We start from the raw sequence: 25,563 nt of genomic DNA on the forward strand, positions 1-25,563 counted from the left end.
TTTTGAACCTCTAAAGGTAATGACACCTATTAAAGGCTGAACTCGTTAAGGGTAAGGACACGATATAACGAATGCTAAACCTAGTTTAATTGGTTCGACCTAAACAGATTCCAATAAAAGTAAGTATAGTTATACTAGGCTTGCTTTAATAGAAATTAATCTCCAGATACTACTTTGATAGTGAGAAGATATAGTGACAGTTACCAAGTAGGAATAGGGGAGGAATTCGAAAGTACTTAACCACTTTTCTTATCTGAAAACTAAATCCTTCGTTTATTACACTTTACTTTAATAAGTCATTTATTTTAAACTGTTCAAAAACCCCTTCAATCAAACAAAGCGAATGCAAAATCTCTTACTTTAATTTACTATTATTACATAAATTCCTGATCCAAACTGGTAACTTTGTCACAATCCCTGTGGAGAACGATATCTTACTACTTTATTACTTGGTTACGATTTTGTGTACTTGCAGAGCCACTATTATAAAAATTATTAAGTATTTTTTTTTAAATAAATGTATTTTAAAAATTATATGTATTAATGGTTAAACAGTAAATAAATGTTAAATTTTATAAACTAATAATATTAAAATGTGATTCTTATGTTCTATCCTTAAAATATTGTGAAGAATATATTTGCAAATATTAAAAATTAGCGTTTAAAATAGAAATTTTAATAAAGAAACAAAATCTGCATTAAATATGATTGAGGATTTATATTTATGTGAAAGATACATTTGCAAATATTAAAAAGTAGTGTTTAAAATAGAAATTTTAATAAAGAATGTCCCGATTTGATTTTGATTGTAGAGGAAGAAGAAAACTTCAGAAGAAAATTCTTTGTTGCGATGAAAGTTGGAGGAAGATCTGATTCTGTTTTTGTGAAGTTGGAAAAAGATTTTTTATTGCAATGGAAGTTGGATTGCATATGAAAAACAAAGTGACGATGTGGTTTGTTTTTCAGAAAAAATAGGGGAGAGAAAAACAGATTTTTAGAAAAAGTTAATTAGTAATTAATTTACTCATTAATAAAATTGAAAGAAATCAATAAAAATGGTGCATTAAATAACCTTTATCCTGTGTAACATTGCATAAGTTGGAAAAATCCATAGTTGGATTATAATAATAGTTTATAATCTTGGTAACATATTTGAAAAAGTTTAGAGTTTAATTGTTGTGCACCGTCGGTGTAAATTTTTTTTACACATGCATCCAATAACACGTTGCCACATCATGTGTTTTTAATTACCATACATGATGTGTCGGTATATTATTGGATGCATGTGCAAAATAACTTTACACCGACGGTGCATATAAATTAAATTCAAAAGTTTATGTAGCCTTTGTCACTACAGTTAAAATACAAAGATTAAATTTGTAACATAAAGTATGTGAGACAAAAGTTTCAAGGAAATTATTGTAAAAATCTAAAACAAGTTAATTTTATTTGCAAGATGAAAAATATATTTAAAATATAATAATTGAGACAAACTATAAACTACCAATTTTTTTTACATATACTGTGACACAAATAGTGATTGTATGTTACTTCAACGACAAATTGTTATTAGTACACAATAATTATTGGAATATACTTGTTCGTTGTTTCAAACTGAACCAAAGGGCCCAAACCCTATAGAAATTCAATGGTACAATTCATCGAAAATTTCTCATAAAGGCCCTTAAACATTCTAGAACCTTAACGTCTTCATCACACTCTGACCTAATCAACGGTTGGAAGCAAACATGAGGTTGGATATCTATTGTGAGTCCAATAAGAAAAATGCATTACACTTCTCCCCGATCCACCCTCCACTATATGTTTGTTATCCCAGCAACGTAGAAGAAACACATTTTCTATACCACCACCTCTCTAGTCTCGATCGCTCGTTTTTATATTAACTTCAACGTTAGACTGCTTTAAAGTATCATTTCGTCTTCTAGATGATGAAGTGTTGTCCAACTCATTAACCAATTTAGCCATCATTCTCGGTCTACACTAGATAAATATTAATTTGTTCATATATATATATAGTAAGATTATTTTGACTAATTCACACAAATTAAAAAAAAAATATGGACATGCAATTTAAGTTAGATGCATTAATTAAATTTGTCAAAAATGTGTTATGGTTTTTCTAACATTATACTCATTACCCACTTCTTTATCCCATTCCTCACAAAACAAATATAGTGAAGTAATTAATCATAAGATATATATTTGCAATAAAACTAGTTGATGCAAGAGAGAGAATACTGAGAGCCTCTTATAAAAAAGGACATAAAATTCTCTAAATTGTCTTATATGCAGTTGTGTTTAAAATTTTGTTGCACTTGTGTCAAGGAACCTAATGCAAATAATTTGAGTAGTATAATCAGATCTCTTTAAGCATATTGTTAGGGTTTTGAATGACATGGCTTATTTTAAACGAGCATTAACTTTGGTTCAGATGTAAAATGGAACAAAAGTAAAAATAGTACTCCCCCTATATATTGTAAAGGGTTCCGGTAACATGTGCCCTAAGGGCACATTTTAAGGTTCATTTAATTAACTGATATCTCATTTAATTTACTTCAAAAATAGCAATAATCATCTTTATTAATTTAAAGATATGGTTCACTATATTTATTATCCATTTTAAAAAATGCATAGACAAAAATATGATACTTGCCAAATATGATGACGAGTTTGGTCAAACAAAAATTCTACAAAACTTTTTTTTGTGTCAAACCTTTTTTTTTTAAGTTGAAAAAATAATTAAATTATAGTAAGTATTATAAAATTCTAAAACATATTAGCAATTCAAAAACTAAAATAGTACTAACAATCGTTACCATTAACATAATACTATAATACTCGATCTTGTTCATCGGAAAAGAAAAAAAAAACAAAAAACACAAGTTAGCATAAATGAAGTATTATCAGGAGTACTATAAGCCTGATTGTTAACAAACCAAAAAAAATTGGATGCATATAATTGTGGTCATATTACCAGGAACGTGATCATAAATCAAATTTGGCAGCATATCATATTTTATCTTTCCAATTCTTTTAAATGGGTAATAAATATAGTGACAATATATTTTAATTAATAAAGTTGATTATTACTATTTTTGAAGTAAATTAAGTGAAATATTAGTTAATTAAATTAAATACACCTTAAAATGTGCCCTTAGGGCACATGTTAGCATTTGCCTATTGTAAAAAAAGCTATACATATTTAGATGTAAAATTACCAAGGATTAAGGAGTAATATATTTGGTAGAGATAAAAGGAGCAATATATATATTATAATCCCAAAGGACTTAAACTACCATTACCATAACATGTCTCCTTTCTTCATTTTTTATGTTTTTCTTCCATATGAAAAAAACAAAATACTTTCTAAAAAATTATAATCCACTATGATTATCATTATAATTATCTATAAAGCCAAAACGTACAGTACCCTCACATTATACTAATAGAAATATAGCTATTACGTGGCTCAATTGTGATCAACTCAATATAGTCCAAATATGCATCATATCTAAAAACCTAAACAAATCGATTGGATTCAACATTTCATCCTGTTTAATTAATGTTATAATTAAATAAATCCATTTGAATTGACTTAGTGGAGTTGTGCTTGAAATCTTGAATTGTGTTCCTCTCAAGATTTTAGGTCTAATTTTCTCCGATGTTAATTTTAATGAGCTAATTTATACAGAGCAAAAAAAAAAAAAAAAAACTCTGACTTTAAATAAAACCTCACAACTAAGCGACGAGATTTGTGTCCTTTTTAATTAGTCGTTATAAGACCGGATACTAAGTTTTATAAAAGAACTATGCAATCATGTATTTGATTAACAACCTAGGAAAGATGACTAATTAAGAGACAAAGAAATTGTGGCTACTTTTGACTACAAAGATAATTTTGTTGACCACTTATATTCATGTTATGTCTAAATGCATCCTTAACATTCCTCTCTACTGCGACTATGTGGCAATGAAAGGAAACATTTTCAAGAAGAAACTAATAATTATAAGTGACACGTATGAAATCAACTATAAATTGAAAAGATTGATCTCTCAATATATTCCATTAATTCCTAATATATATTTGATGTGTGGTCGAACTATCATTGATTGATTTGATTAATAATATTCTGTACTACTAATTAAGAAGGTGTTCAATGAATCATATGAGATTTGATGGAGTGGTTGCAAAGTGGTGATACAACTATTGTAATAGTACATTTTTTGTTTCTTTATGAAAAGTAGTATAGTTACGATTTAATCACCAAGTAATGGATCTTTTCTAACATACACTAAAGGCAACCGAACATTCTAAAGTATCGTTTGATCTGACTTTTTTTCTTTTAAGGTATCTTTAAACCATCTACTCAACAACACCACATGTGTGGAAAAAATGTCTCATCACCAAGCTTAAGCAGAGCTAATAACCAAAATATTTAGCTAAGTGATTAGTGAACTTCACTTATGTCAAATTATTCGGGAGAATTTGAGTTTAATTTCTTATGAAAATAATTTTTAGACGGATTTTACTTATCTCGTTGTCAAATTTTGAATTATCAAGACCTCTTCCCTAAAAATCACGGTATTAATACCAAAACAAAAAATAATAAATTAATAGAGTTAAAAAATTGGAATTATAATAATGCTTCTTTTTTTTTTTTTGACTAAATAAAAGATATTCATTCATTCAAATTGATAAGAGTACATCGATGCAATACAAATCAAAATCGCTAAAAACAAAAAGGATGAATCTGCGAACAAACTCACAGCATCCGTGTTAATAGCATCAAACGGCATATTGCAAAAGCCTACATATTTGACTATATTGAAGTTTCCGGAACATTCATGTCGCCGGATCTGTAGCGTTGATGGTACGAAAGTCATTGATTGGATCTGCACTGGATCAACTTTAATCTTCAAACCTGAAACAAATGAACATCGCACAAAGACGGGACAACAATACTCCGCACTAAGACGGGACAACAATACTCCGCACTAAGACGGGACAACAATACTGAAAATCAAAACAAAGGATAAAATCGCAAAGATGAAAAGAAAACTATAAGACTTAAACTATGTGAAAATCACTTATTTGTATTAAAAAACAAGAAGAAAAAAATGTAAAGGGGTGATTTTAGGCCAAAAATTGACCTAAAACCACCCCTCTATGGGTGAGAGAAGAAGAAGAAAATCAAAAAGAGTTTTAGGGCCGGCGGTGGTTCTAAACTATTGTATTTTTTAATAATGCTTCTTTTTTAAAAGCTAAAAAAAACTACTATTGTTAATAATTTAACAATAATAATAATTACAACACTCTTGTTAAAAAACAATGAGAGACTTAATTGAGCCTTCATCTAGAAACCACCTAAAAATACATATTTAACAATTTATTTGTGGTTAAATATATTTTTGGTACATATAATTATCTTAAATTTTGGTTTTAGTCCTTATAAAAAATTTAAGTAAGCTTTGGTTCCTCAAATTTTTTTGTCGTGTATTTTGGTCCCTACTTTTTAGTTAACTAGCTATCAACTTTGAAGTTTCATCATAAGTTTCACGCTAAAAAATTGAATATTTTGTTATATCATTCAAGCCATGTTTGCTAGCACCATATCTTTGGATACTATTATGTGCTTTCACAATTATGTATCATTAGTAAGCCCTCAACCTTAAAGTTTCATAATAATTTTCACGCTACAATAATTGAATATTTTGTTATATCGTTGAAGCCATGTTTCTATTCGCACCATAACTTTGGATAATATGATGTGTTGTAACTAGTGCTTCATCACCATTACCACTGTAACCTTCATCGTGCTGCTTCTCATCGTAAATAAATTATGGTTAGTCGATTATCAACAAAATTCATGAACATATGCATAGCTACAATGTGCAAATCAAATCAAATTGTTAAAGCTGAATCCATTTTAATAGATGGCATCAAATTAGGAGTATTTCCTGATGTTGTTACATATAACACATTAATCGATGGGTATTCGCGTTTCGTTAGCATCGATAGAGCTTACGATATTCTCAATAGAATGAAAGAAGCAGGAATTAACCCTAATGTTGTTTCCTATAATTCATTAATGTCAGGTTCTGTTAGAAAATCTTCGTTATCGAAATCCCTCCAACTGTTTGATGAAATGACTCAATTAGGAATAAGTCCTGATGTGTGGAGTTATAATATATTGATGCATTGTTTGTTTAAGCTTGGGAAACCGGATGATGCCAATCGGGTTTTTAAGGATATAGTTGAGAATGGTGAAATGGATTGTTGTATGTCGACTTATAATATTATGATTAATGGGTTGTGTAAAAATGGGTATGTTTCTAATGCTCTTATGTTGTTTAGGAACTTGCAGCGTAAAGGGTTTGTTCCTCAAGTTTTGACTTATAATGCGATGATTAATGGGTTATGTAAGGCGAGGAGATTAGGTGATGCAAGGAGGTTGCTTACGGAGTTTTGTGATTATGGTTATGAACCGAATGCGATTACTTATACGACAGTTATGAAGTGTTGTTTTCGTTGTGGGAAGTTGGAGCAAGGGTTGGATTTATTGTCGGAGATGAGGAGTAAAGGTTACACATTCGATGGGTTTGCATATTGTACTGTGGTTGCAGCATTGGTAAAGACGGGAAGGATTGAAGAAGCGGGTGAAATTGCTGAGAAGATGATGAGTAATGGTTTGATGCCTGATCTTGCTTCTTATAATACAATGATAAATCTTTTATGTAGGAAAGAAAGGGTTGACGAGGCGTTGAAGTTAGTGAATGAGATAGACAGACAAGGACTGTGTGATCAGTACACGCACACGATTATAATACATAGTTTGTGTAAGGATGGAAATTTTGTGGATGCTAAGAAACATTTGGATTACATGAACACGTTGGGTTTTGGTTTTAATTTGGTAGCATTTAACTGTTATCTTGATTGTTTGGGTAAAGCTGGTCTTATTGATCAAGCATTGAAGGTTTTTGATACTATGGAGGTTAAAGATTCTTTCACTTGTACTATCTTGGTGCACAACCTTTGCAGGGCTAAGAAGTTCATTTTTGCTTCTAAGCTTTTGGTTTTTTATATAAAATCTGGCTTTCAGATCTTAAGGGCTACTCAAAGAGCTGTTATTGATGGTCTCTCTACTGCTGGTTATAACAATGAAGCAAGGAAAGTTAAGTCAAAAATCTGGAAAGCTCGATTGAAGCATTGATTACATTGCAATTGCTGTGTTTAACTTTGGGTGTGCATTGATTATTGGAACAGTGCTAAGCTTCCAAAAGAATTACACTCTGATTTTGATACATTAGTCCGGTGATTTGATGGCAGTAACCGTCATTCAAAGAGAGACTGTTATCATTATGCTACAAGGAATTTGGTAATTTGCTGATAAACTAGGCCAAATGCTATACCTTTTGATGATTTTTGCTTGGTCTTGCTGGATAAATAGCTTTTCAATGTATTTGCTTAGCAAATGTTGACTAATGAAGTTCTCATGGAAAATGAAAACTAATACTGTACACAAAAAGTACAGAATTTGAGTGAACTGAAAATGACAAATGTGAGTGTATTTAGGGGTATTTGCTCCCTCCCTGTCTTAGGAATGTAGATCAAAGAACTTATACAACATATCAGGAACTATCTTCTGACCTTGAGAAATGTTCAACCGCTTTCCCTAGGTGAGCCGTTGCTATTTTGATTTACTTTAACATTTTGTCAATGATCTTATATTAAACTAGCTTGGTTGTTACTTTATTTTTATTCTGAAATCTTTGGTAATTGTGTAATGTCAAGTCAGTGTGATTCCCATGGGAGCTCTAGGAAGAGAAATGTTGAATGAGAGCAAGCTGAGGGACCTTTTGCATGGTTCAGAATACATTTTCACCTATGATAACCTCTACAGCTGTTATTACTTATTATACTACTCAAATTTTTTATATTAAGTGAGTAAATTTCTCAATGAACAATAGAATTTTAATTGCTTATATTTTAAATTTTATACTTTATAAAATGTTATATAATTTAAAAAAATTATATAAAATTCAAATTTTAATTTTAAAGCAGGATGTTCAACTTTCTCATCTCTACTTTACTTGTTGTCTTTCTAAGATATTCAATGACCTTATTGTAAATAATTCGTTAGTCTATTCTTTGACTGAAATGACTGCAATTAGTCAAATTTCAGATATAACCTTTGGTTCCTATAATCACATAATATTGTGTGGCTAATGATTAAATCTATATAATTTTATTTGTTCTTCTAGAAATAAGATTAGATGACAATAAAATGTAAATGATTTTTTTTGTCAAGTAGCTTAATAGTTAGAAATTTACCTATTGAGATGAATAAGTGGGAGATCTTGGGTTCAAACCCTGGCCCTACATATAAAATGTAATATCTCTATCAATTGAGCTATACTCATGGGGTCGAAAGTAAATGAAATTTAATATCAGCATTCCAGATTAAAAACATGTCTAATGTTTAATATGTGTCAGTGTTTAATACTGAGACGACATTTGACATACACAACTGCATGTAATTATATAATTTTTTGAAATTATTATAAATATCAACGTAATGTTGTGTTTTTGTCATAATTCAAACTGTTTTCTAGGAAGCCATCATAGAATTTGTGACAGTACATTGGCCTTTTTGTTTCTTTAGTGGAAATAATAAAACTCATTTTATTCACTTTGACTTGTATTACCCTAGCATGCCAAAATTGGGTATAGTTTATGACATTCAAATCATGTCCATGATCATATGTATACTTATTATATATATTGCCTAGGCCAATTTGAATTCTAACTCTAGTTTTTCTTTTTTCCTTTCTAGACTCTTTGTATTGGTGGTTTGTGTTTTGGTCAGTGTAGCTTGTCATGTCTAATAGTAAAGATGATAATGAACTTAGAAAGGGACCATGGACTCTTGAAGAGGATGATCTTCTCATTAAACACATTGCTAATCATGGTGAAGGGAGATGGAATTTCTTGGCTATGAGTTCAGGTAAAAAAAATGTTTGCTAGTGCAAGATGTGGTGATTTTCTTCAAAAAAATAACCATTGTTATGTCACTTATGGTAACTTTGAATATTTGCTTTATCTTTTATGTGTTAGGATTAAGGAGAACAGGAAAGAGCTGCAGATTAAGATGGCTAAATTATTTAAATCCAAATATAAAGAGAGGAAACTTAACTTTAGAAGAGAAACTTTTGATTTTTGAACTTCACTCGAAGTGGGGCAACAAGTACGAACATATCTCATACTTGGTTGTCATTATAAAGAGTTTGGATTTTCTAAAATAGTTGCATTGTGCATCTGCTACAGAGCTGTTGGATCTAGGTTAGATATTAGTTGAAAATTTCTCTCTTATATCCGACAACTCTGCAGCAGCAGCAGCAGCAGCTGTATGGTGCAACTGCTACAAACGCGTTGGATATGAACTAAAAAATTATATATCTCTTCCATCCAACGGCCCTAAAGCGGCTACACACAATGCAACTAGCTAAGATCTTTTGTTTTGGATTCATATTTCTCTTTATTGATTAGGTGGTCAAAGATTGCACAAAACTTGCCAGGAAGAACGGACAATGAAATAAAGAACTATTGGAGAACTCGGATTCAAAAACAAGCAAGACATTTGAAAGTTGACACAAATGGAAGAGGATTTCTAGAAATTGTTAATCCTTTAAGAATAACAAGTCATCAAAAATCAAAAGAATCATTCTCTTCAACCATCCAAGATCAATCAATTCCTTTGCCACTTGATGGTGTTTCTCATTATTCATCAATTGAGACAATACAAACACTAGTCCCTTATTTGGATTATCATGAGATAAACTCAGATTCTGAGCATAACAATGGTTTATGCATGTCCTCTTCAGAATCAACAAATATGCCAAATATAACTCAGCCTTTGGAATACACTACTAGTCAATTTCAGTCCTTGGATAATAATGAGTATGATATATGTTCATATGATGGTTACCACATAAATAACAATTCCTTAAACTTGAAAAGCACAATGATTGCTGAGGATGTGGAATACCAAATGGGGGATTTCAATATATTAGAAAGCAATTGGCTAGACAAAGAATTTGCATGTACTAGCACATGGGACTTGAATGAATTGTTGCAAGTTAGGAGTACTCAAATGTGATACAATCTAGTTTTTTTTTTTTTTTTTTTAAGAATCACTCAAAAACTATATTGTATGATGTTGTTTGTTGCTACATTTGTCCTAGATATTGAACTCAATTTAATGATTAGATTAACGTTGATCTATTTTATGCTTAATTCACTTATGATCCTTTACTGATTTGTTAAAAAAAGATTCGATGCGTCAAAAAAAAAGATTTGTTAAGATCAATTTAATGATTAGATTAACGTTGATCTAAATTTTATGCTTAATTCACTTATGGATCCTTTACTTTAACTGAAATACGATTTTAGTGTCCCCTTTTCTAAATATCGTTTTCGTTAGTGAGTAATCTTTAAATACATTTATAAGTTCTCCACAAACCTCGAGACTTGCTCTCGCCATAATGAGTCATTGAGACACAACTTACCTAAACTAAAAAAACTGTAAATCTTACATGAAAATTTGTTTCAACTTGCAACTATGTTAGAGTCTGAGTATATACCAATTCTATCTTTCAGATTATAGACTAAAAGACATGAATAATAATATCATTAAAAGAATAGAATTGTCTATCCACAAGCTTGTTATAGTCATATATACATCAAACTATTAACTATATATATACTAGGAGAAATATAAATATTACAAAAAGAATATACTCTATGAATGTAATTAATCTATCTACCTTCATCAAAAGAAGAAGTAGAAATAGAATTTCTAGAATAATCCTCTACAAAACTACTACCACCTGAAGCCTTTGTAGCACTACTAGCATTAGTATTGGTCAAAGCAGAAGTACTGGTTGTATTCCATTTTCCGACACGACCCTGAATTCCTGGTTTACTTGGTCTTGGCAAAGTGAATGAATCACTTGATAACATAAGATGAACTGAATTCATGTCTGGTCTTTCTACTATACTTGCTTGACAGCATAGTAAACCTAACTGAATGCACATTGCAGCCTCGTCGCCATTGTATTTACCAATGGTTTGGTCTATTAAATCCATAATCTTCCCTCCTTGATAAAGCTTCCATGCCTACAAATAAGTTTAGAAAAAAAAACATTGTAAAACAAAGAAATAAATTGTCAAACTATGGTACCAAGTTTCAATGTAACCTACGATGGTATCAGTCTAGTCGGGAAACATCCGAGGCCAAACACAGTAGTGTTGGGCATAAGAGGGTATATTGAGAAAAAACTAAGTCTCGCATTGAAAATAGATAAGGCCTGAAAAGAGTTTATAAAGAGTGATAGCTCCCGCCTTACAAACGGTTTTGTAAGGATGAGTTAGGCCTAATATATTCTAATAAAATGCTGCTTTTGTTCGGTACATGTCAATGCAGAAATTGTACTCTCTCGATCAAGAACAAGTATCATGATTCAGACACAGAACTTAATTGTTTTTATTAATCCTAAGCATATATTTAGAGGCGGGTTCTACCACGGATCACCTTGGTTTTAGGGGATCTACATAGGATCAGCACTTAAAAACAACCTGAGACTCTAACAACGATTAATGACGCCCGTCAGAAGTAGAAACCCATGGTCCCCTTTGTTTTTACAACCGTGAGAACGAGGAGGATCGAGAACTTCAATTTAAGTAAGGCGACATATGTTGTCGTTAAAGTTTCGAACTATTTTCAAGTATAGGTCCACAGTGGACCACCAGTAGAATTTACCTATTTCCTACATATTAGAGGAGCTCATGACAATAATAAGCGCATATACTAAATTTTCTTTAATGCCTCCCATGGAATCAACTTACATAGCTTAGGAGATCTGCCTTTTCGGAACCAAGCTTCACATCGTGGTTTTTCCTCCCGCTAACTATTTCCAACACCAACACTCCATAACTGAAAACATCAGTCTTTACAGAAAGATATCCACGCATTGCATATTCAGGAGCCATGTAACCACTGAGATTCATCAAACATAAAAAGTATAAGAACTTCTGTATCACAATAATAAACATCAACAACAAGTAATAATACAAAACTACTCACTGTGTACCGGAAATCCTAAATGTCTGCACATGAGTATCCTCTCCAGGAAACAGTCTTGCCAAACCAAAGTCTGAAATTTTCGGATTTAATTTCTCGTCTAGCAATATGTTACTAGCTTTAATGTCTCTGTGAATAATTCTTTCCGGGGCCTCTTCGTGCAGGTAGAGAAGTCCTCTTGCCACACCGGTAATTATTTTAAATCGTGTCGTCCAATCCAAGGACCTCTTTTTATCTGAAAATCATTACATATAACTGTTGTCAATCATTGTTCAGGAACTAGGGATAGCAAAACGGGTTTGGCGGGACAAGTTGAAATTTTGAAACCGACACTTCTAGTTGGCCCGTCACGCCTAACCAAACCGTTATTTTAGCAGGTTAGGCGAGACGGGACGGGTTGACCCATTTTACCATCCCTATTAGAAAACAACGGAAAAAATAATTATGGACATGTTCCTTAATGTAACTAGAAATGTTTCAATACCAAATAGAAAGTGGTCGAGGCTTTTGTTTGGTAGATATTCGTAGACAAGCATCTTTTCTGGCCCTTCTGCACAACAACCTAGTAAAGTGACTAAATTCTTGTGCTGAATTCTTAGTAATAGCCGAACTTCGTTCATAAATTCACGAATTCCTTGTCTAGATTCCATTGACAGCTTTTTTATTGCCACTTCTTCACCATTTGGCATCAATCCCTGCAGAAAAATATGCAAATTTTGCTTGAGTTACGTCAACTACACTAACATTGTTTCAGAAATTACATCAACTTTGGTTCTAAAACAAAGAAAATTTGTGACTTGTGAGCTCCAGATATCTTAATTTTCTCCTTCTGTCATTTATCTAGTTTTCAAATGTGCTATAAACAGTTTAAGAAGATCAACTTCATAGCAGCAAGCCAACTAAGATATGATACACGAGGGTGCCTTGAAGAAAGAAAGACAGAAGATCGTAAGAGTGGAAAAGACAAACTTCAGCAACACGACCGCCAATCAACAAAGAGTGACTCAGGTGATTGATTATATATGTCTAATCTCAATAGGAACTCAAGTGGTGGTGCTTAAGTGGTTAATGAGCTCCCCCTAGGACGAATCGTTCAGGAGAACCTAAACTTTATTTACCTCGCAATTGAACACCAGATGACCAGGGCCCTTTTCCCTGGTGTTCCGGCACACCCAAAAGTCCCACATCACTTGAAAATTGAGGCTAAGGATGGTTTATATACAACACTCACAGTCTCACACTTCTCAACCCACCGAGACGCCTTATACATAGGACAAAAACGTGAGGGCTCACACGCGCCCAAGCGGACCTCGGGACGTGGTGTGACGTACTTGAGGGTGGAACGAAACACCTCAGAACCTGAAGGGGTTAACACCAAACAAAATTTAACACCTCCCTTCAATAATGCAAAATCAGGTATCCTCCGTGCACAACCGTAGAAACTAATTCTTGAGCCATGGTGGGATCCAAATGGATGGTAAACACTCTAAGAATGTATGCCCAAATCAGGGATCGAACTCAATACGAAGAAATGTGAAACTTGAATTCAAGTGAAATGCATCATCGTCACAGTTAAACTAGTATTAATTTTGTCATATAACAATTTTTTTGTTGTCAACTAGGCTAGTGGCTAGAAATTTCACATTTAAGATGAATAAGTGGAGTATCCGGGTTCAAACCCCGCTCTGCACATATTGTGTGATGTCCCTAGCAATTGAGCTAAACTCACCGGGACTTGTCATATAACAATTAAACTATCTTCCATTAAAGAAAATATAAATAAATTCCTTTAATGCATGTATTAATAGAAAGGTAACAAACAAAGTAACCTTGAAAACAGGACCAAATCCTCCACGACCAAGTTGGTTAAGCTCAGAGAAGAAATTGGTAGCAAGTTGAAGAGTATGAAGCTCAAATAACAGATTTGAAGAAGAATCAACGGCGTCAATGGTATCATTGTCGTCGTCGTTGTCATCGGAGACAGTGCCGTGCTTCTTCCGACACTTCTGCAAACAGGAAAAGAATTTGGAGAAGAACATGGTACGGTCAACAGAAAAGTCAACGCGATATTCGTGGAGGAAACAGAAAGAAAGAAAGAAACAAGACGTAGTAGATTTTGTCGTGTCCATGTATGATTGTGTTTGGAATCATCATGTCTCAATTTATACTATGTTTGTGTTGTTGATATATTCCACTTCAACCAATTTTTTGACTAATTACCAATTTTTTATTACTTAATTTAATCTTGACTAATTATTACTTAATTTTTTGACTAATTATTATATGGGGATGGGGCAGTGCCTCGATATCCTCCCTTAAACCCATGTATACGGCAGAGACTAAAATTATTGACTGATGAAATTTTAAGGACTAAAAAGTGTGAAAACAAACTTCAGAGACTAAAACGAAAATTTTGTGAAATTATATGGACCAAAAACATATTTAACCCAAAGAAAATTTATAAAATTTCAAGGCATTAAAATTTATGAAGCACAGACACCTGTATGATTAGGTGTGTCACGGTGTCCGACACGTGTCACTGTCCGACACTCGTATGACACTCCTACGACACGTGTCGAATGACTCAGATCGGTGTCCAAAAAAAATTCAATTTCGACACTTCTTTGATTGGTGTCCGACACCTGTAAAACACTCGTACGACACGTGTCGGACAAGTGTCCAAAAAAAAAGTTAGTTTTTCTTTGCTTATACTCTCCTTAGACATATATCACACATATTTACAAGAGTTAAAGATGTGTCGAAACAACAATATTGATCAATGAGGGATTTAAGATAATAAAAAAAAAATCTCTGGCTTTAAATGGGGCCCCCGCAAGTGGGCGGTGGGATTGGTCCCCTTGGATTAGTCGGTCATAAGGCCGGATACCAAGTTTTCAAAAAAAAAAGATAATACATTTTGATCAAATATTTTTAGCTTTTTCAAAAGTAGATGGATAAATAAAGATAAAATCCTATCATATCTTATTTTAAAACTTTTTTTAAGAAATAACTTACTTAATTAAGTTAGATTTGCATGTATATGTTTTAATTCTCAATTTATATCTTTTATAAATATGTAGCGCTGTCGGCGTCCTATTTTTATTGTATTAGCAGTGTCGCCGTATCCGTGTCCGTGTCATATCGCGGTGTCCGTGTCGAAGTCCGTGTTTCATATATTAAAATTGTACTATTTACAAAATTATATTATTATTTTATGTTTTCTAATAAGTGTCCTCAAGGAATTTATCAAAAAATAAATGAATAAATGTCGTTGAGGCACTTGTTTGCATTTTTCGTTAATCTATACTATAATAATTATTATTGTATTTTTCTTTTGTCACGTTAACGGACTTAAAATAGAATAATCTTATATAATAAATTATCTCTATTTGTTTTGTAAATTGAAGGTATCCTTCATGTGTAATTGTGGAGACTAATTCTATAAGAGATTCATTTAGGGGGTTAGAGTTAACAAATATTTTTTCATATCCTATGCACAGGTCGTGATAGAACCCGGATCAAATAGTTAAGATACTCAAATATTTACTATTTGTGTTGGTAAATCCTCTCATTAACATAACATAAGAGAATAGTGAAATTTATACCTTAAATAAAAATGAGGGGAAAATATTTGAGAATGAGATTGAGAAAGTATGAGAAAATATAAATAGAGAAAATTCATTTCCTAGAAAGACAGACTATAGTATGACAAGCTGGAAACAACAAAGAAATAGAATGGCAGGAATAAATAGATATATAGGGTCCACCTGTTTTTTTCTTCTTCACTAAAGTGTGAAGAAATTATCACGTAAATGAAAAGAAATAGAGCACGTAGAATATAATTTTGTTGGGCCATGAAGGTTGCATGTGTGGTTCGAACTGGGATGATTCTACTTATTTATTTTAAGGATGAAATTTTTAGCCAATAAATACTTAACAAAAAAAATATAGAACTTTGTTATTTCCTTTATTTGCTGCCTCTCTCTCCATGATTAAATTTATTTCTCTCTTTTGGATGGCACATTTTTTTTATTCAAAGATATATTTGTACATAAATAATCAACACTTCATTCTTTTTCATCTGCACATATATTTTATTCCATAAAAACATGCACCAATGTAATGTTATTAGTCTCATGCAGAGTATCTATAATGTGAAGGACATACGTAACACACAGATGTATAAGATATTATCTCGTCCAACATTTCCAACATTAAATAGTTCAAGAGTTTTCATACAATCACACTCACAAACAATGTTATTATAACTTGCTATTTTATGTATCTAAAAAAAATTATAAGAAAAATAAAAGAAAGAATAAGTGGTTAAGTCGTGGAAGAAGTTCTGGTGTTTGTAAAAAAAGAGTATATATTGCCTTGTTAGAATTACTCATGTTACTTTGCCTTGGCTTATTGGAAAATTCTAAGTGAACCACCGCTAATTAATTTCAAATTTAGCTATCTAATTATTTGATTTTTAATTTCCTTCTCCACCCCATATAGTCATAGTCAAAACTTCGATTGAAGAAAAGTCTTAAGAAGCACAATATGTGTCTGCACTTTTGAGATGTCAATAGTTGTAGAAATGATAATTAGTTTCATTTTAATTTTTATACAAAAAAAAAATCAATTTCTTTAAAAAGAAAAAATTGTTTCAATAAAAAAAAATTACCCAAGTTGTTTCAATAATAAAAATGGAAAATGTTGTCCATGTATATTAGAATTTTATATCGGGTCTAACTCATCCTTACAAAATCGATTTGTTAGGTGAAAGATGTCACTCTTTATTAAAAAAAAAAAAACAAAGGTTGAAATATCTTTTAAATTGTAATTCATTTTGGTAAAAAAAAAAAAAACTATAATTCTTTTGATATTTGATAATTTTACTATGATTATGAAACCAATGTCCTACACTTTTTTCCAACTTTAAGATAACGGGTCATATTCTCAGCCTTAGAAAATTATAATTCTATAAATATAATTCTAAACCTTCTTACCTTTTTAGTAATTAAATAATTCAGTCAAAAAAACCTTTTTATTAATAAATAATAAAACAAAATAAAAATTCTGCATTGTAACACAACCAACCTTCTTATGTCGATGTTGAATTCTTATTCTTAGTTGAATGTTAAAACGTGGTTTCGTAATGGATAATCAATCTATTTTTGTTAATTGGAACTGAGTCAATAAGATTACGACGTTTGGAAATAATAAAATAAAATCAAACCATGTTCGGTAGATCAGCTGCCTCAGCCTTGTACAAAGCATGCAAAAAATAAGTGGAATTGAGAAATAAATGAAGGGAAATTATTCAGCGGTGAGTATAGTATATGAAGGTTGACATGGTTCGATGCCCCGCAACTACGATCGAGAGGGGGCTGAAACCACTTAATGCTAGAACCGACCGCCGAACCAGATTAAACTAATGGTGGAAAAAAAAAAAAAGTTGACCAAGATACATAGAGTAGAAGAGGAGAAAGAATCTATTGAGAGATATATTTAGTGTAGAGGGTACATGATAAAATTTTATGGATGATTTAATCCAATGATTCAAATAAGTGTGCAACATACAAGTGAAGTTCTTCTACGTTAGAAAAATCCTATAAAAATAATAGTTTAGTTAAATAAGACGAACACATCTATCTTTCTTTTGATAAAGTACTTTGAGTATATTGAAGGACCTCAACCCGTCTACTCGAGTCTTGTATGGATATGGAAGAAGGGGTGTTGGTAGGTGTGTAAAATAATAATAATTGATGATATATGATTAATTATATGTTTAAGTTATTGATTAATGATTTGTGACACATTTTTTTAGTTAACATACTATTACATTATAGATATATTAAGTTTCCACTGAGTTTAATTGTAACTTATTTTATTGAAGCATTTGAGAGACGCACTTGAACTATTTCATTCCGTCTGAATGTCCATGGACAATTAGAGATATCCTTACTTAGGCACAAAACTAAATAATTTAATTTAGGCACACATACAAAAATTTGAAAAAATTAATTAAAAAGATGATGAAGTGATATTACATGATGTAACTAAATTGTTTTACATTTAAATTTTTTCATTTATGTGTGTGTGCCCAAATAATTTTTATTTGAGCTTGTGTCTGTATAAGAATTTCTCTGACAATTAACCAAATGTGTCATCTGGTTGATAGGGACATTGTTATGTTCAGGAGCTGTTGCTTGAATTCAAAATATTCCACTTATCCACTTTAAAAGTGAAGTTCAAACCATTAAACTATCTGACAAAAAATAAAATAAAATAAACTATATACATAATTAATTACATATTTAAATGTTAACCACATAAATTATATAGTTTATTCTTATAGCTTATAAGATAAATGACTTATTTGGTAACAATTTTTTCATCATGAACTTATAGTTTATTTTACTAGCTTATAACTTATTTTCCGAACACCAATAACTTTTAAGTTATAGCTTATAACATTTTATTCAAGTAATACCCAAATATCACATAGTTAGCTGGCTAGTGTGTATGTACACTTTGACATGAAAGATATATTATGATAAAAGTAAATAATAATATATACATATATATATATAACATATATTATATTATTAAATTTAAATTACTACCCTAAATAAAGCCACTAGGTTTGGTCTAGTGGTGAGGGGTTTGGGTAGTGCGTGACAGGTCATGGATTCGATCCCCAGCTCATTGTAAAAGTGTAAACAAAAAAAAAAAATTACTGATGAAATACAAAAGCAAGTATTTTCGTTATATCGTATCCACAGAGACTAGTGTGATATCAAACGTTGATTTGCAATTTCCATGATTTTAAGTACGGGTTTTTGTAAGATTTGTTTTGAAAACATAAAAGTGCGATTGGATAAAAGGATTTAAACTTTCGGATAATAAAAAGTTGTCGGAACTAGATTCATTATCTTGTTAGCATGTATCAATCAACCTCACTATATATATATTTCATTTACCAATCATTATTATCACATATCACACATCGAACGTATCCGTGTCCGGATTACGCCGTGAAATCTATTATATCTATCAACGTTCGATGTCTCGAATCATTAATCGACATAATAGCATTAAGATCTGATATTTGACGTGATTACTAAACTCGACATCTATGTCTAAACATTGAAGTTTAATAAGTGATTATCTTTTACTCTTGATTCAAACAATATATGTCTATGTTGTTCAAATCTTTTAGAAATAGACAATTAAAACAAGATAACACTTTATAATGATTGATAAAGAAAACACATATATTAAGATTAAAGTGACTACATGTTCACAAAATAACTACATCTAATCCCAACAACAAAGGAATTTAGCTAGACATGATAAAAGTAAACTTACAATAAAAAGGGATGAAGAACATCTCTTGATTTCTCAAGTACAATGATGAATCCACCTTCAAGAACTCTTAACACTAATGTTACTCGTATCTCTGAACTATTACAAAACTATCTATCTAAGAAAATGGCTTCTGAGCTCTATTTATAGATTTTCAGGACAGTGGAGTTCGCTAAGCGAAATGACGTTCGCTGAGCGAACTAGTTACTTAAGCAAGGGGTTTCTTGACACGTATCAAAAGGCTTGACTCATCACTTTTTTCGCTGATGCTCGCTATCTCTCGCTAACCAACCCTTCCTCCCGGGTTGTGCTCGCCATCTCTCGCTATCTTTCGCTGAGCGAACGTTTATTTTGCTGTTGCTCGCTGAATCTCGCTGAAGCTCGCCATGGACCCTTAACCCACTGGTTTAGTTCGCTGTAGCTCGCTATGGCTTCGCTGAGCGAAGGCTTCAAAACCTGCTTTTCTAGCCATTCCTAACAAAAAATGCCTTGGGATCAATTCCTCTTTGATTTAATGTTATATTTACACCAAAAGGGGTTTTAATCAAGATTTCTTCATAAAAGTATTGGTAAGTGCTCATAATTATCAAACATTATAACTAAAATTGGGCACTTATCAAATCTCCCCAACTTAGGACTTTGTTTGTCCTCAAACAAAAGGTAATATTTCAACAAGCTCAAAATTTTAAATCTCAGGAAAGGTTTGTAATCAATCAAAGTTTTTGAAATTTCTTTTCCTAAGCATGAGTAAAACAATGCCTACTCAAGACTATTCCTTAAAACATTCAAAAGAACAAAGCATGATCATGAATTGATTGCTATGTCTAAGCACAATTCTCAACATCTTTATCAAACAATCAAGACTCAAGTGTTATCAAGAATTTCTCACCAATATATCACTCAAAGGTAAGTGTTTCACTCAATCCAAACAAAGTGTATGCAACAATTCAATTCAAACATTTATCAGAGCAATGTCACAAAACATGTCGTCAATCGTGGATCACTAAGGACTTTATTAAGCTTGTAACGGGGTTGGGCTACAAAAAATCATTGTTTTTCTTTGGATTTCAAAAGGCCTTAAGGATAAGAGAGCAATAACAAAGCTTACAGAACTTCAAATTTATCTAAAATTTCGCATTCATTTACTCCCTTTCTTTCCTTTCTCCCCTATTTCATTGGTGATTCTTTTCTTTCTTTACAATGACACTTTTTTTCTTTCAAATTTTTCTTTTTCTTTCTTTTTGTGTCAATCTTTTATTTTCAACATTTTTCTCTTTTCAATCACCCAATCCACTACTTTTCCAAATCATTTTTATGACATTTGTAACCTACTTCTCCCCTACTTGAATCTTAACATGACCCTAATTGAAATACAAATGCTCTCCTATCCTAAGACAAGGGTAGAGTAGTTGTTTTTCCATTCTTTTGGTTTCAGGGTTTATAAAACAAACAATTTTCAAAAATTTTAAGGCTCAACAGGGGACACAAAAGATCACTATCTCACAAGGTAGGTTAAGTTTGGCCAAGTAGTTATCACTCAAAAAAGAAACAGGGCCTTGATCATATCCACAATATCAAACACATTAGTGACAACAAGATTAAGTTAAAATCAAATGAGCACACATCATTGCTGGCTCTCAAAAATTTATGTAAACAATGGAAAGTTCACACATTCTCACCCGGCTAGGTTGATAACACAAGCTTCAATCATGTTCAACAAAAATATTGAAAATCATCTTAGAACAATCAACACAATTCAAAACCATGTTAGGTTCCTAAGCCTATTTCAAGGACTAATCAAGAAGTTTTGACATGAAGTTTCACAAAACATTTTCAACATGCTTGATCATTGATTTACCACCAACCTAACTTCAGATTTTTCCTAATCATGTGAGCTTGTTTGCAAAAAAAAACTATTCACAATATTCACACTACTTAAAAACTTATCACCAAATATTTAAACATTAAACTTAAAAACTTCCAAAAGACATTGTCTCAAACATTGTCAGGTACCACACCACATGTTCAGAATACAAAAGCTTAACAAAACCACATAAAACACAATTTAAATTTGTTCACAACAAAAACAACTAAATAAATCAACTAGTAAAAGAAATAAATGACTGAAAGCTTGTAAATTTTCACTCATTTTGGTGAGCTTTCAGTCATCATCTGAACCCGCTTCTTCTTCTTCCTCCTCCTCCATGCTTGCATCACCCTCACCACCATCATCTTCTTCATCATCATCATCCATACCAGCTTCTTCACCAGCATCAGCATTTGGTGCCATCCCTCCCCCAATGAAAGTAGGCCTGACCTCAGGCCATGCAACATAGGTTTGAAAATCTTGCGGTGTCATCACCGACTGCCCGGTGTGCTGATTATAGAAGGACTGCTGCATTGCACTCATGGCTCTATACCCTGCATCATTTTGATCATATAAATGAGTAAAGAAATTGTAAAAATTTTGATCAGAGAATCCGGAGGTGGCTGGTTGAGTAGGTGGTTGTGGTGGTGGTGGTGGTGGTTGTTGTCGTGCCCTTCTTCTCTTTGGCTTGCAGTAGCGGTCAACATAGTCATCATTGATGGTGGGAATTTCCTCATTCCCAATTTGAGGAAGATGCAGTCTGTTGGCCGAGCATAATCCCATAATGAGACATGGGAAACCTAAAGGACTCGTGCTCTTTACTTTGGATGACCTAAGTGCCTTATCCGGGTGACCACTTAGAACAATTTCTTTCATCCACCTAGAGATTATTCCCGCCACATCTATTTCCAAATCCTCATTTATGTAATGGATGAGGCCCAGGATGTTCATGGTGGCATCTGAAGGATGGGAATTAGGTTGGATGTTGTACAAGACCAGATTAAAAAGCAGCACAGTGAAGGTTTTCATGTCCTCTCTCATTGCCCTCAAAGGTGTTTGGGTCGCATTGAAGACAAAATCGGTGTTTGGTCGAAGCAGCCTACTCCTCATGGACGGAGCATCCCAAGTTCCCCTATTCCGTTGTTTTTGGAATGCACACAGTGTTTCATTGTGTGGCAATGTGAAAGGGTTTCCAAGGTATGCATTGATGGCATCGCGGTCGAATTGGATGGTGCGACCACGAACCATGGTGGTGTAGGAGAAAGGTTCATCACCTTCTGGGAGAGCATTAGCATAAAATTCTCTCACTATGACCGGGTTGTAGGTGGTTGGTGGGTGGACAATTTTTTCCCAACCCCGGAGTTGCACAATTCTTGCAAACCTCTCATAATCTCCATGCTCATAGATGTCAAAGATCCTTTCACTCAAAATTTTTCTCTTTTCCAGTGCCCGAAACCGAGTAAATTGTTCTTGTCCTTTGAATCGATTCATGTCCAAATCCTCGGTTTGGTGGGAAGAACTTGCGATGGTTTTCTGCTTCTTACCAGCTGAAGGCTTCTTTGGTGCCATTTCCTGAAATAAATTCTAATTAGATAACACACTTACAGGGCACAATCAAAGAAAAAAACTGTTGCAGGATCTGCAGGTGTTCGCTCAGCGAAGGCTGGCCTAAAAAAAAATTTTTAGGTTCGCAAACCTTGGCTTAGCGAGGGCGTTGCGAAATCAAACATGAAATTTTTCTTCAGGGTCGCAGGCGCTCGCTAAGCGAAGGCATAGCGAAGGGTTGCGAACACAAATTTTGCAGAAAACATGGTAAATCAACTAGATCTGGATTTTTAAGCATTCTAATCATTGTACTCATCATAAACCTTATAAAAGGAACCAAACTCATGCAAATCTTAACATTTAAAGTGTATTCAAACCTATTCCTAAGAAACTTGTGCAAAACTACCATAAATAATCACTTTTCAATTTGAATTTTAAACTTATGAAAGTAAGAGTTGAAAAGGATTTCATACCTGAGTAGTAATGTAGAGATGGGATGCACTAAGTGATGAATGAATGAGTGGGAGTTTGTTTGAGAGTAGAGAGAAATTTTTGTGAAAGAAGAAGTTGTAAAGGAGAGGTTTGGAGTGAAATGAGAGGATAAGATGAAGGAGAATGTTGTTTTAGGGTTTGGAATGTTTTGAAAACCGTGTTTGTGGTAGTGGGTGGTGAGGTGGAAATATTTTGGGCCAGTTGTCCATTTTAAAATTGAAGTGCAGGAATCGCAGACTTCGCTGAGCGAATACAATGTTCGCTGAGCGAACCATACCAGAAAAAAAATTCTGCTGAATCCTTTGGCACAGCTTACACCAAACATGTTCCTACCATCAAAATTATATTATGCATGCTAAAACATTAAATTACTTACAAAATTGGGTTGCCTCCCAACAAGCGCTTGTTTAACGTCATTAGCTTGACGTTCTTTTTGGAGTTTCAAGGATCGGAAAGTGGGATTTTGGTAGTAACACGATCAAATTCACCACCAAAATAGAGTTTCAACCTTTGACCATTCACAGTCCAGGTTTCATTTGTTGCTGGATCTTCTAACACGACTGCACCATAAGGCTTCACCTCATGTATTTTGAACGGACCGGACCATTTTGATTTCAACTTCCCGGGAAATAGTTTCAACCTTGAATTGAAAAGTAAAACCATTTGACCTGGCCTGAAATTTTTGTTCAATAGCCGCTTATCATGGTAGCTCTTCATCTTTTCTTTATACAGCTTTGATGGTTCATACGCTTGGTGCCGCATTTCTTCCAACTGTTGCATCTGAATTTTTCTTTTCTCTCCGGATTGGTTCTCATCAAAGTTCAGAAATTTTAAAGCCCAATAGGCTTTATGCTCTAGTTCCACCGGAAGATGACATGACTTACCATAAACCATCTGAAAAGGTGTTAGGCCTATCGGTGATTTGAAAGCTGTCCGATATGCCCATAGTGCTTCATCTAGCTTCAGTGACCAATCTTTTCTTGAAGCGGACACTGTTTTCTCAAGAATCTTTTTTATTTCTCGGTTTGAGACTTCAGCTTGTCCATTGGTCTGTGGATGGTATGGTGATGCAACTTTGTGCCTGACTCCATAATGCTCAAGTGCTTTTGCTAATTGTGAATTGCAAAAATGCGAGCCTCCATCACTAATGAGCACACGGGGAGTTCCAAAGCGAGTGAAAATGTTTTTCTTTAAAAATTTGATCACCGTTTTACCATCGGCTTTTGGTGATGCAACTGCTTCTACCCACTTTGACACATAATCAACTGCTACCAAGATATATTCATTTGAAAACGATGAAGGAAATGGCCCGACAAAGTCAATGCCCCAACAATCAAAAACTTCAACAACAAAGATATTCTGCAGCGGCATCTCATTACGCTTTGAAATTCCGCCGGTTCTTTGACAACTGTCACACTTTTGAACATATTCATAAGTATCTTTGAACAATGTAGGCCAAAAGAACCCTGACTGCAAAACTTTTGCAGCAGTTCTTTCTCCATTATAGTGACCTCCATATGGTGAATTATGGCAATGCCACATGATGCTTATGGCTTCCTCTTTGGTAACACATCTCCTCAACAAGTTGTCTGCTCCAATTTTAAACAAATAAGGATCATCCCAAACATATTGATTTGCTTCACGGAGGAACTTTTTCTTTTGGTGCCAATTGAGATCATCCGGTATTAATCCGGATACTTTGAAATTAGCCATATCAGCAAACCATGGCCTTTCTTGCACCATAAGCAGTTTTTCATCGGGGAATTCTTCAAGAACCTCACGTTCATGTTTGGTTACCTCAGTGTTTACAAGTCTTGATAAGTGATCAGCTACCAAGTTTTCTGTTCCCTTTTTATCTTTTATCTCAAGATCAAACTCTTGTAGTAAGAGCATCCACCGAATGAGTCTCGGCTTAGAATCAGCTTTTGTAATCAAATACTTGATAGCTGCATGGTCAGTATACACAACAATCTTTGAACCAATCAAGTAAGAACGAAATTTCTCAAGTGCATACACTATAGCAAGCAATTCTTTCTCGGTTGTTGCATAGTTAACTTGTGCATCATTTAATACTTTGCTTGCATAGTGTATAGCATGAAAAATTTTGTTCTTTCTTTGTCCAAGGACTGCACCAACTGC

At 33.0% G+C, this 25,563-nt stretch overlaps 3 protein-coding genes across 3 annotated transcripts; 2 read left to right on the top strand and 1 right to left on the bottom strand.

Moving 5' to 3' along the window:
* The first annotated feature begins 5,843 nt into the window (after positions 1–5,843).
* On the top strand, positions 5,844–7,597 carry LOC123884779 (putative pentatricopeptide repeat-containing protein At4g17915). The gene has a single exon (XM_045933993.1). The coding sequence runs from the start codon at positions 5,862–5,864 to the stop codon at positions 7,230–7,232; it is 1,371 nt and encodes a 456-aa protein (XP_045789949.1). The 5' UTR covers positions 5,844–5,861; the 3' UTR covers positions 7,233–7,597.
* A 1,031-nt stretch (positions 7,598–8,628) lies between these two features.
* Positions 8,629–10,287, top strand: LOC123884782 (MYB-like transcription factor EOBII). Its single transcript, XM_045933995.1, has 3 exons — positions 8,629–9,026; positions 9,137–9,266; positions 9,569–10,287. The coding sequence occupies exons 1-3, from the start codon at positions 8,900–8,902 to the stop codon at positions 10,176–10,178; spliced, it is 867 nt and encodes a 288-aa protein (XP_045789951.1). The 5' UTR covers positions 8,629–8,899; the 3' UTR covers positions 10,179–10,287.
* Positions 10,288–10,666: 379 nt separating this feature from the next.
* LOC123884781 (putative receptor-like protein kinase At4g00960) lies at positions 10,667–14,293 on the bottom strand. Its single transcript, XM_045933994.1, has 5 exons — positions 13,991–14,293; positions 12,646–12,856; positions 12,165–12,396; positions 11,927–12,077; positions 10,667–11,197 (listed from the first exon to the last, which is right to left on the bottom strand). The coding sequence occupies exons 1-5, from the start codon at positions 14,288–14,290 to the stop codon at positions 10,838–10,840; spliced, it is 1,254 nt and encodes a 417-aa protein (XP_045789950.1). The 5' UTR covers positions 14,291–14,293; the 3' UTR covers positions 10,667–10,837.
* Positions 14,294–25,563: the final 11,270 nt, after the last annotated feature.

Source organism: Trifolium pratense, linkage group LG5 (assembly GCF_020283565.1).
Source record: "Trifolium pratense cultivar HEN17-A07 linkage group LG5, ARS_RC_1.1, whole genome shotgun sequence".
NCBI lineage: Eukaryota > Viridiplantae > Streptophyta > Magnoliopsida > Fabales > Fabaceae > Trifolium > Trifolium pratense.